General features: G+C 46.9%; 1 protein-coding gene across 2 annotated transcripts in view; it reads left to right on the top strand.

Moving 5' to 3' along the window:
- The window catches only part of Dock1 (dedicator of cytokinesis 1), a 503,376-nt gene that overhangs the window by 476,686 nt on the left and 13,881 nt on the right, over window positions 1–12,809 (top strand). For both annotated transcript variants that reach the window (XM_013347890.2, XM_005351416.3), the window contains exons 47-48: window positions 4,698–4,835; window positions 10,198–10,343. In XM_013347890.2, the coding sequence (XP_013203344.1) occupies window positions 4,698–4,835; window positions 10,198–10,343 (284 nt within the window). The remainder of the gene's footprint in view (window positions 1–4,697; window positions 4,836–10,197; window positions 10,344–12,809) is intronic.

A 12,809-nucleotide genomic window follows, 5' to 3' on the forward strand; every position in this document is an offset into this window, starting at 1 on the left:
AGAAGAGAGAGAGAGAGAGAGAGAGAGAGAGAGAGAGAGAGAGAGAGAGAGAGAGGAGAGAGGCAGCTCAGAAGGATGAATATCTTTGTGGTTCTGAGTGGTCTGTTGCTTCCATTCTTTCTTCTAGGCTGACCCCTTCTGGGCTGTCTACTTCAAAAGTAGGGTACTCCAGAGGGCCCCTTGTAGTTCTCTGGTGTCTGTGCCTCCTGGAGCCCCTGGGCTGGGTATTCTACACATACTCCAACTATGTTTGCTCTGCCATTGGAGCAACTTGCTACGAATCTCCTCACATTGGCAGGAAGGACATGATGGGTAGGGTATATGATCTTCATCACGTGTAGCCCCACTAGCCAGACTGCAGAAGGTAGGAGTGGGCCAGCCTGTGCTGGAGTTAGGGATATACACAAACTGCAGACGTGGAGAGCTAGCCAACTTTTGCTAGAATTGGAGAGGTAACCAGGCCACATGCATGGCTAAGCCTGGCCCTAGACTCTTAAGTGGGCCTAAGGACACCAGACTCAGCACAGAACTGCTCCTCCTAGGAGACCTTTCTGGCATTCTATACTGACTCCTAAAAGAGTCTCATCCTTGTGACATTTCTGTCACCAGCACAGAGGCCACTTAGGGTGTGGGTCTGAGTTGTAGTTTGCAACCAAGGTAGAAAGTCTTCAAAATTTGCATTCAGATATGTAAGATGACTGGATTTTCACAGTTCTAAGTGCCACATGCACACACGCACACACACACACACACGCACGCACGCACGCACCAGCTGTAATTGTGCTCCCCAGTCCCTTCTTCCCTCAGCTTCTGGCATCTGCCCTTCTACTTTCTGTCTGTGTGAACCTGGTGTCTTAAGACACTCTTGTCAGTAGAACTGAGTATGATTGGTTCTTTGGTGTGTCTTATTTCAGTCCACATAACGACTTCAAGTTTCATCCGTGTTGTAGCTTATGTTAGAATATCTTTGTAAAGCTAAATAATTATTCTGCTGTGTGGATATGCCACAGTTTACCCGTTCCTCTGTCGGTGAGCATTTGGGTTGCGTCACCTTGTGACCGGTGTGACTAATGACGCAATGAACATGTGTCCACAAACACCTGTCGTCTCCCTGCTTTCTGGTCTCTGCATATCCTGGAGGCTAGATTTTCTGTAGCTCATACAATCTAGGTCTGAGGTTTTCACCAGTTACCAAACTTATCTGCAGTGGTTGAGTCATCCTATACAGCAAACAGCTAGAATACAAGTTTCTGCATCTTCACCAAGACTTGTTATTATTTTCTTTTTTTATATCGTGGACATTTTCATGTTTGTGCAGCCCTATGCATTTTTAAGGGAATTACATGAGAAAAAAATGTTTTGATCCTTTTTTATATGTCTCTTGAGGTCTGGTTGCCCTTGGAATTGTTTTTGTGACATGATAAGGTCCCTCTGAACACCAAGGGAGGAACACTATTGGTCAATAGTGGTTTCTTCACTCAGAATGTAAGTCACGTTCATAGAAGCCCTGCGACTTTATTTTAAAAAGAAAAAGTGGGAAAGAGTTTAAATTTTGGATGATTCTGTTTGAGGCCCTAGAAACCAAGGGGGCACAGAACTCAAAATACCCCCAGATGCCATAACACAAAAACTAGTTTGGTCTGTAGAAGTTCTATTGATTTTTTTCCCCCTGTAAGCTTTTACAGCAAATTGGATTTTATGAGTTTCAAGTCATACAGAGGAAAATAATTTGTTCCCCAGAGAGAGACTTTATGCCCACATCATGTCATCGCCCCTAATAACTATATTAAAAGATGAATTTTAAAGCAGCGCATGGTAAAGTTGAAAGAATCTGTTTTCTAGCATCTTCATTAAATGAAAGAGCAAAGGGAAAAATACATATTCACAACATTACCTGCGGTTTTGCTCTCATTTGCAAGAGTTTTGATATCTTCGTATCAGTAATTGAGTTGTATGTTCATTAAAAAAAAACGAGAGCTTTACAGTTAGCCTTGTTCTCGTTTTGCTCATTAGTTTATTCAGTTTGAGTTTTTCCCGAAATTCTATCTAGGCAGAGCAGGATTTCTCCTAGGAGGAGTCCCAGGGCTTGCTGGCAGTGTTACCTCACAGGTGTACGGCCGTAGACAAGCATGCCTCCATGACCTACAGTCCTGATAAGATTGGCCGGTCAACCTCAGGTGCTCCTTAGCTCTGCTTCACGATTCTGAAGACGAGGATGGTGATGACCTGGCCTCGCCAGCTGAAAGACTGGGCATGATGCAGGCTGCCCCTGCAGACTTCGCAGTGGATTCTCAGTCAGGAACTGCTCCCTCAAAGGCTTGCCTCTCACTTTCCTCTGACACACCAGCAGAGTGTCCAAAGACGAGGCCACGCCTTCTCCTATTGAGCGACTACGCAGCATACTTATTTTCTTTGAAACATGCAAAGATGAGAGAGTAAGCTCACTCATCGCTCCCAGCCGACAATAGGCACCGCCCTTTCTGCAGGGGCCAGCGCCCTCAGCCCGGTGAACAAAGCTGTTCCCTGCTGCTGGCAGGACTTGGGCCTCATCAGGGCACACGTGACACGGTGCTTGAGGAGAGCACTATCGAGAAAGGGTCGAAGGTTTCACTTTGAACTCTGGAGGTGAGACTGGGAAAGGCCCCCCCCCACACACACACACACCTCTTCCAGAGTCTAGGCTCTTTAGAAATAGCAGATTCCAGGGGTACGCATAGCGACTCAAACTGTGGAGCATAGTTTCTGAGTCTAATGGCAATTGTGTGGCAATCCTGAATGGGGTTAGGAATCTGCATGCCGGAGATATTTTGAACATGTGGAACAAAAGGGCCTCGAAAGACCGTTTCAGGCCCGAGGTCTCTGGCTTCCCTCTGTGTATTAAGCACCTCGTTTGTTGGACAGAGCTGCACCGAATGGCTTTTTATTTCCTTTCATTTAGGATCACAGCTGCAGCTCAGCTCCAAGTAGACGTAGAAGCAGGGGCCAAATCCTATCCTATGAGAAGGCTTTATCTGCCCAGTGTCAGGGATGCCTGAGAGCTGTGTAATCTCTCACCTCGTAAGTCTCGCCTGCCAAGCCACAGGTTCCAGCAATCCCAGTGCAAACAAGGGTCTCAGCTCTCTCATCCATCAAGTATCCTCTTTGATACAAAGAATACTTTTGCCACCTGGCAACTATCACCACCTCCACCACCAAACACAGGATGGTTAGATTGTATTTTGCACATTTGAAACAGCCATTCTAAATCAGAATTGCTCTTAGTGTCTACAGTGACTATGGCTTCCCCTGTGACTATGGCTTCGCCTGGAGACAGCCTTCCCACACCTGATCGCCTCCCCTTTTCCTCAGACAACATATTTGCCTTGCCACCCAAAGTTGTCCTGACGTTATTGTGTCGTTACCCCCCAGTCAGAACTCAGGAAGAGAAAGCCTGGCAGTGAGCATTTCTTAGGCTGGCCCTGGGCACATGACAACAAGCCCTGGGGAAGCTGCCATCTGCATGAAGAATCCATAGGGAACTATGAAAACACCTTGTTCTGAAGGTTCAACTACATATGGGTCTTTTGTGATAACTGGATAGTTACCACAGAATAATGGATTTAGGTCCAAATATCAGCAAAACAAACTTTTCTATCAGTGCCTTCTGAGCAGGTTGGGTGCTTTGAATATGGGGATACTTACATCCCCCCCTTTCCTGGAGTACAAGAGAGGCAGCAGCTGTGTGCTATAAAAGGAAGCAGAAACAGATCATGAGTTGATTCATCTTGCTAAGATTCCTTGAGTTTGTTCACATGAAACTCAATTGTGTACTTATTATCCCTCTTACTAATAAATATGCTGGTTCGCATTGGTATTCTGTCTTATTAGGAAAATCAGTTTTTAATCAGTATCTTTATTTAATTATAAAATATTAAGAGGAAGCCTCTTAGCTTGATTGCATTGAAGACTGACTAACTTCCAGTCTGGGTACCAGGGGAGAAGCAGAGTTCAGGGACAGAATGGAGCCTGTTCCCTTGCCCACCCTCTAGCCGCAACCGCTCCAGGGGTCTCTGCCACCAAGAGAAGGAAAATGTCTCACGTGGCAATTTTAAAGGTCAGCATCATTTCTGCGGAAGTGAAGTGTTGGCGTGGATCCCTTGTGACAGTCGTGTCAGCAGAGAAGCGATTATTTTTGGTTTTGAGGGAGAATAAATTTAGTTTTTCTTTCCAAGTCAGAATATCCGTCAGGACGATAGATCACCTCTAATTGGATTGTTATGTTTGGGGCAGGCTTCTCAATTGCCTATAAATACAATCTTCTCAGCTGATGAATGGGCTCTGCCGTGACCTCTCGCTACCAGAACAAGGCACATGTGAGCACATACAAAGCACATCTGTCCCCAGACTTCAGGGAGAAACACTGATGTTAAGTCCACCCCTGCCAAGTAACAGAGCACCCATCATGTGGGGAGCTCCACCCTCGTTATGGTCCCCTCAAGACCCGAACAGTTCTTATTTAAACATTTCTTTCTCTGGGGGTGGAGGGCGACCTGCCTGCTGATGAGTTTAACCAGTCACTCTGATTTGGGAACAAAATCAGGTGCAGCCAGCCTGCTGTTACTTCCTCCTGCTGTGTATTGCTCAGTCTAGACTGTTCCCCCAACTCAGGGCTGCCAACCTGTGATTTTGTTTTCCTTTCTTTTTTTTTTTTTTTTCAGATTCCATTTTTGGCTGAGGGGATCAGGATTCATGGCGACAAAGTCACTGAGGCCCTGAGGCCGTTCCACGAGCGCATGGAAGCCTGCTTCAAGCAACTGAAGGAAAAAGTGGAAAAGCAATACGGTGTCAGGACTATGGTGAGTGGCCAGGTCCCAGGAGAGGAGCGTCCCATTGGAGCAGCGGGACTGAGGCCTCTGTCATGCCCGCTAGGAAATGGGGTGTCAGGGACCACAGCCTCTCATCGGCCCATTTTAGGAGACTTGTCAGTTACCACATACCTTGCTCATCTTGTCTGAGTAGTCTGCTGTGGATGCTAATGCAGTCCAGGGGTCTTGGCAGGGCCGGTTAGAGAGTTAAAAGTGTGTATGTGGGGGCATCTAGAGTGTGACAGGTAGCAGAGGAGAAATCCTGAACGCCACAAAGAGCAGCTAAAGAAAGGCATTTGTCAGGGTTGAGGAAACACACATGCAGCCGACACACAGAGGAAAAGACCCTCCACAAAGCAGGTAGGAGTCAGGAAGCTGAAAAATCCGGGCTCTTCGGCTCCAGAGCTGGAGGGTCTTTTAGGTCTCCGAAGAGTTTTCATCCCCCAATTTAGGAGTGGTAAGTTTGATGGTTGTTTGACCCACAACTGTTGTGTCCCCATCAAGGCCTTCAACTTGCCAACAGAGTCAACAGAGGGCCTGCTGGCGGGAGATAAAGCCTACCAGGCCATTGTTTTAAACTGCCAGGCTTTCGACTCAGGTCAAGTGGGTGAGGAATAACCCAGTTTTGGAAAGTTTGCCACCTTTATTACCTAGCTGTGGTCCTTCTCCCTGTCTGTCCGTCTGTCTGCCTCCTAGTCCCTCAAGGTCATGCGGAAATTTCCCAGAGGTACTTGGGGACTCAGTGGGTTACAGAGCTCATGCCTGCAGACATGCCATACACGAAAAGCTGTATAACCCTCAGGCAATAGCGCTCATGGTGTCCCAAAGCAGAAATGGGATGAGGCGATGCCTAGCTTGAGGTTGAAATGTGGCACACACCTTTAATCTCAGCACTTGGGAGGCAGAAGCAGGTAGATCTCTGTGTGTTCAAGGCCAGCCTGGTCTACAGAATGAGTTCCAGGACAGCAAGAGCTACAGAGAAAAGCTCTGTCTTAAACAACAAACAAACATGGCCAGTGGGCTACAGAAGATAGCTTTATTAGTAGCAAGCTTTCCTTGCAGTGTTAGGACCAAAGTTCAATCCCCAAAATTCATGTGAAACAAAATTAAAATAGAACAGGTATGATGACATACACTTGTAATCCCAGTGCTTGGAAGGCAGAGAGAGACACGCAGATCCCTGAAACTCAGTGGCCAGTTCTGCCTGTGCTTGTAGATCTCCAGGCAAGGTGAGAGATCCTGTCTCATAATACAAGGTGGACAGCACCTGAGAAATTTACCTGAGGTTGTCCTCCACATGCATATCCATCAACATACACACACAGACACACACACACACACACACACACACACACACACACACACACACACACACCATGGCCAGGAAGGAACAAGAGATGGGTTACTGGTGTTCTAGATTGTTGCTAAAGACTTGGCTGTTGGAGGAGGTAGGAATGATCCAGGCTGGGAGCAGGCAGGGATTTGAGTGGCAGGCTGGAGCCAGTGCAGACAGAAGCATACCTGTGACAGACGAGCACAAAAGGCTGGTCCTGGAAAGACAAGCAGCCTCCAAGAGCCATGTGCAGAGACAGCAGACTGTGCTCAGGACCTGAAGCAGAATGGCTCAGGTGATGAGTTCCTGGGAAGTTCCTGGACTAGGACTGGGGTCAGAGGCCGGGCAGATGGTCAGCTTTGGTTTCCAGCAGCGCAAGGAGCCCTGCAGCTGTGCTCTTACAGACATGCCCCCACTGAGCATGGCTCACAATGGAGCCTACCTCTCCAAACCCAGGGCCAGTGCTTTGTCACAGACCCAGCAGGACATAAGTCTGACAGAAGAAAATCAGGCCGGGCTCTGTTGTGCAAACAGGCAGATGAGAGCCTGGCCTGCCAGCCCAGTGGGAGCCACTGCAGGTAAACAGCTCAGCATGCAGGTGCCTAGCCGGCTCTGCTGCCCTGGAGGACCCTTCTGCAAGTCACAATCCTTGAGCGGTGCTTGATAGCTTGGAGCCCACAGCTTGTCACAAGCAGAGTTGAGTGGCAAAAGTTTGTGGGTGTGTCACAAGGCAGCTCTTCCAGAGTTCCGTGTTACTTTGAAATTTTTTAGGAATTAAACAGTTGTTTAGGCTCCAAGTTTTTAAACTATGCGCAAAGCTTTCTGTTTAATTCTGTTTGTTTCTATTTAATGTATCTTCCACAATTAAAGAAACCTAGCGGTCTTGCCTGGCACTTTTTACTTCCCTCCTCTGCTATGAAATATCATGGAGAATGCTTGCCATCAAGTACAAGTCAAAACAGAAAGCTAGGGCAGGAAGGTAGCAATATTGTGCGGGGAGAGGGACTTAGCGAAGCTATGAGGGTCTTTTTTTCAGACAGGTTTCCCTGGTACCTTGGCACACATCCTTGACTCAAGACAATTTCTGAGTCACCTTCTCCAGATGGCATGCTTCTCTTGGTGGGGGCAGCCAGACATCCCAGCCAGGGACAATAAGACTTTCAGGAGACAGAATTCAGGGAGGATTTGCACCCATGGGTACTGCTATGCAGATAGCAACCTTCCTGAGTCCTGCTCCCTCCTGGGGCCCAGAATGAGGCTCTGAAAGCCAGTAGTTCTGGGTAGACAATGGCACAGGCTGCAGCCTGTCCTTCTGTGAAGAATGTGGTCATAAAGGCAGTGTGGGAGGTGCCTGTCTTACCTACTTTGGAAACCTACAGGCATGTCAGAATACTTTGAAAAGCAATATTATATCATCCTCTTTCCAAAAGGATGGGTTTTAAAATAAAAAACCCACAGAAAGGACATAAGCCATTTTGTCAATGTTCCTGAGCCAGCCTAAGCCCCAGAAAGGGACACTCTAGACACTCTCTGACTATGCGATGCCAGAGCCTCTCCTGATTGCTCCTCTGCATCTATTTTTTTTAAATATTTATTTATTTATTATGTATACAATGTTCTGTCTGTGTGTATGCCTGCTGGCCAGAAGAGGGCACCAGACCTCATTACAGATGGTTGTGAGCCACCATGTGGTTGCTGGGAATTGAACTCAGGACCTCTGGAGGAGCAGGCACTGCTCTTAACCTCTGAGCCATCTCTCCAGCCCCCATCCTCTGCATCTATTTTGTCGATTCTGGAGGTCCAAGGAGACACGGCTTCCTGGATGAACACAGAACAGACTCCCAGAGACTCCCAGAATGAAAACAACTGAACCCTTTGCTGCCCACAGTGTTTGAGGGCATCTGCTTTTGCTCCCACACACATGAAACCTTTTTTTGTTTATTGTCCTGAAAGACCCTCAGAGAGTGTCTTTCAGTCTGGGGAGACCCTTCCCAAGGAACAGCGAGACCACTTGTGCGGATGCAAACAGCAAGAGGTTTATTCAGATACACAGGTACCTGGGGCATCCAAGTCTCTCGGAGGACTAGCGCGCTGTCAGGCTGGGGTAGCGGGTTTTTATAGGGTAAAGGGAGCAGAAGCGTGGTTACAGAAGTGAGATGCATAGTTACAGGGTTTTCATTGGTCAGTTTGAATATGGCCGAGTTCAAGTTGGGACAAGGTCCCTGGTTCAGAATTCAGATATGGGCTACCTTGGCTCTTGTCTAGGGCAGACAGGGTGTCTTTCTCGGTATTCACTGTTCCTCCCCCGGCCCAGCCACAGGTGTCTCTATCTCGTTTTGGCAGCTTCTAAACTGCCCTTTGTTAAAACCCTGAATATTCAGTACAAGCCTTGCAAAATGGTGTTACCGGTGCTAAGTTGTTTAACAAGCTGGGCGGGGGGGGGGGTCTTTTAGTCCCTGTTATTCTTAAAATATATGGGGGTTCCCAGAGACAGCGGGAAGCCACGCAGCGGAACCCCCAATGCAGTGGCCGCATGTGAGTAGACCCATGGAGCCATAAAAGCAGCTGCTAGCCCCGAAGAGACGGTTGTCGGTCCCCGGGCTGGCGGAGTCGCCATGAGAAAAGCGGCTACAGCTTCCCACCAGCGGGAGGGCACGAGCGCTGGCGGTGGCGGTGGTGGCGGTAACAGTGGTGGCAATAACAGACATATAAACACAGGAAGTAGCCATAAACATTTATTAAGAAAGAGGGAAAGAGAAAAAGAGAGAGAGGGAGAGAGAGAAGAAAGAGAGGGAGAGGAGGAGGAGAGAGGCAAAGCCCCATGTGTACACCGGGAGAGGAAACAGAGAGAGAGCGATGGAGGGCGAGGTCAGAGGTTAAAAAGGAGTAGGCGTGGCTAGGGCAGGGACCAAAAGAATAACAGTCCCTCTTGTTCTCTTCCTAAAGTCTGGTGAGGCCAGGACACCTTGCTTGTCTCTGCTCTCTATCCTCCACCCATCTCCTTACCTGAAACAAACCACCACTCAGACTGTGCCAGGGCTCACCAGGACACATCCTATTTCACAAATAAAGTTTTATTAACAGACAGCCACGCTCCTTTCTGCATCATCCATGGGCACCTTGGTACTACCATAGCACAGCAGAATAATTTCAGCAGAGACCTTAAAGAATATGTAATCAACACTTTGCTGCCTCCAAGGGCTGAGACAGTCATATAAATCAACTGTCCTGTAGATGATTGGCTGTGTGACCTGCCAGCATCCTGGAGTGGGGTAGGGAGGCTGATGCGGCACAAGGGGAGTGACACACAGAAATGTGATTTCTGCAAACCCAAGGAAAGTATTTGTGAAACAGCTGTGGTCCAGATGTGCCAACATCTGGCTCCAGGCCCAGGTACACTAGTTTTTCCTACGTAATTAGATGTAGATACATGCTGTAGCCCACTGGCATTGGGCTTCTTGGGTAATGTATAGCAAGTTACGGAAAAGAGACCAGAAAATGCTACCTTGTGACTGTTTTCTGGAATGTGTCATTGGTCCTCTTGTGGGAAAGAGAGACCCCACAGCCTAACCCAGGCTTCTCTGCATCACTCAATGGAGAAGGTCTCCCTTGGGTGTGGAGGTGCACTCTGTAGTGGGGCTTTTGAGCCAATACAGCCCTGCAAGTCTGGACAACCGGCTCTGGTGTTACTGTGCAGTTCAGCAGAGGTCATACAAAGATCTTACATATTCTATAGTCACACTCTTGATGCTTTCTGCATGGAACTTCCTGGTGAGTATCACCGCTGTAGGACAGGTTGATGTGTCTTTGAGAAGAAAATTGTACTTAAAGTATAAGTTGAGTCAGACCTCAAGAGATGTTGAAATAGTCTTCAGTTTTCCCCTTAGCTCAGAACAACAAAGGAAATGGTGTATGAAGTGTGGGCCCACATAGGTCTGGATCCCACACTGCTGAGGTTGCTCCAACACAGGACTCTGTCCACAGTGGCCTGGGTGTTAACATGTTTTCTTTCTCTCCTAGCCCTCGGGTCTGGATGACAGGAGAGGTAGCCGTCCACGCTCCATGGTGCGATCCTTCACCATGCCATCATCCTCCCGACCTCTGTCTGTGGCCTCCGTCTCCTCCCTCTCCTCTGACAGCACCCCTTCCAGGCCAGGCTCTGACGGGTAAGTGGGCTTAGCAGGAAGGCTGGGCATCTCATGGGATGCCACCAGTAGCCTGGGGTTGCTTAGCACCCCTAGACGTGCTGTTTTGGAAACTGAGACACCCCCGATAGCACATCAGAGGCTGTATGTTATGTGAAACATCTTGCTCTGGGTGGCATTGTCTGCCAAACCTTAAAACTCCAGCTCTTCCACTACCCATGTCAATTGTCACAGCCAGACTTATATGATTAGCTAGTTCACTTTTTGAAAGAGAGAGAGAGAGAGAGAGAGAGAGAGAGAGAGAGAGAGAAAGAGAGAGAAAGAGAGAGAGAGAATGAGAGATTATTTCTATTTGTTGCTAAAAAATAGATGTTTTTGTTTTATGTATATGAGTGTTTGCCTACACATGTGTATGTCCACTACATGAATGTCTGGCACCCACAGAGACCAGAAAAAGACATCAGAGTCTCTGGAACTGGAGTTGCAGATGGCAATAAGCCACCATGTAAGCGCTGGATTTGAACACACACACAAAGTCCTCTGCAAGAACACCACAGGCTCTTAAGTGCTGAGCCATCTCTCAGTCCCAGATTTATTACTTTTTAAATAGAAATTCTTTTTTGTTAAATACTTCTTCTATGAAAACCTTCCTTACTTTAAAAAGTCACCTACTGTATTAGACTACTCTGCAGAATAGAAATCATATTATTCCCCCCTCCTTTTTTATTGTAGTCAATTGCATCATAAAAACCACCTTTAAGGATGGGTGAGGTATCTTAGCAGGTAAAGGCACTTGCTGCCAAGCCTGACCTAAGTCTGACCCTTGGGACCCATGTGTGCAAAGAGGGAGCTAATTCCAGCAAGTTGTCCTCTAACCACATGGATGCATGTGGTTTACATGCACACACATATACATACCAGATAAATAGATGGTAAAAGTGAAAGGGAAGCACCTTTAAGTGTGTAAGTATGTTCATAAACTTATACTGTTGTACAAACACCCGTCCCTAGACCTCTTCTTACACCTTCAGACCACGCCTTGCATCCCCCTCGTTCAGACCCCAAGGCAGCAGCCACTCTTCCCTCTTCCACTGAGCTTATTACCCTGTCCCCTTCCCACAGCGGAGGATGTGGGCTGCCTTAGTTCTGCAAGACCATCTTGAAGACCCCCTCCTAGGAACTGAAAGCAGGCAGGAACTTTCCTGTTTACAGGCTAGGTAACACTCATGAACCCTCAGTGTGGCTCGGACATTAGCTCAGACTGTTGCAAAGACCACCTTGAGGTTTGTGTTTAACTGTTGTTTTTCAGCGCCAGTCCACCTAACAATGTCTTACAATGTAAAAAGGAAAAGATATCACATACAGTCCTCAGGTCAGTAAAGAACTTGTGGACATTGAGTTTTCCTCAGTTTATCCCTCGCCTGTTCAGTTGTCAATCCTGAAGGCTCCTGGCCTCGGTGGTATGTAGTCACTGCCATCCAGGAAATATCAGGGACAGCTCAGTTCTAAGCACCCTTTCCTGTCAGCATTTGACATGCCCGGTGGAGAACTGTAAAATCTACCTATGTTCTTTCCGTAACAGTATTTTTTTTTATCTGTGTCTGATATTTAGGCCAAACCCATATGGAAATTCTCCACTTAGAGGTATTTAAATCATGTGTGTCTGTCACTTGGAACAAGATAGCTAGAGAAATTTAATGCAGCTTCCCTTCAAGAGAATCCCCAGGCTAGTTAGGAGAGGGTTTTTTATATTCCTGGGAACACAGGGGTTACGTGGAAATTGATGGAGAGGTTTTAGATGGAGTGGTGTATTACAGTCGGCTCACCCAGGAGGCGTTTGTTCAACCTTTAACTGGGAAGTATCTCTATTAGAGTCCAGAGTTGTGTTCGTTCTTGGGTTGGCATGCTTTGCTGTCTGACTAATGTGGACAAAATGAAGCTTGATCTCCAATGGCATAGATTACATGCAGAATAAAGTTCATTCCGGCTACAGTGGTCCTTCCTAAGGCAAAGAAATGTACAACCACTTGTCTCTTTGGAATTTCTTGAACACACACAAGGATAGACCCTCCTCCTAGGGTTCAAAGGGGGCCGCATATCCTCCTTTTCCTTACTTAAATTGTTTCAAGTTCAGAAAACCTGGAATACAGTGATAACATTTTTTATTGTTGCTTCTAATATTTTAGACATAATACTTCATGCCTCAGGAATGTTGATTTATTGATATATATAGATGATAGATTATGGATAGATGGATGATAGATAGATAGATAGATAGATAGATAGATAGATAGATAGATAGATAGATAGATCAGTAGGTAGACAATGGTAGATAGATAGATAGATAGATAGATAGATAGATAGATAGATAGATGGATGGATGGATGGATAGATAGGATAGATAGATAGATAGATAGATAGATAGATAGATAGATAGATAGATGGATGGATGGATGGATGGATGGATGGATGGATGGATGGATGGAT

The sequence above is a fragment of the Microtus ochrogaster genome, chromosome 8 (assembly GCF_000317375.1).
Source record: "Microtus ochrogaster isolate Prairie Vole_2 chromosome 8, MicOch1.0, whole genome shotgun sequence".
NCBI classification, from domain to species: domain Eukaryota; kingdom Metazoa; phylum Chordata; class Mammalia; order Rodentia; family Cricetidae; genus Microtus; species Microtus ochrogaster.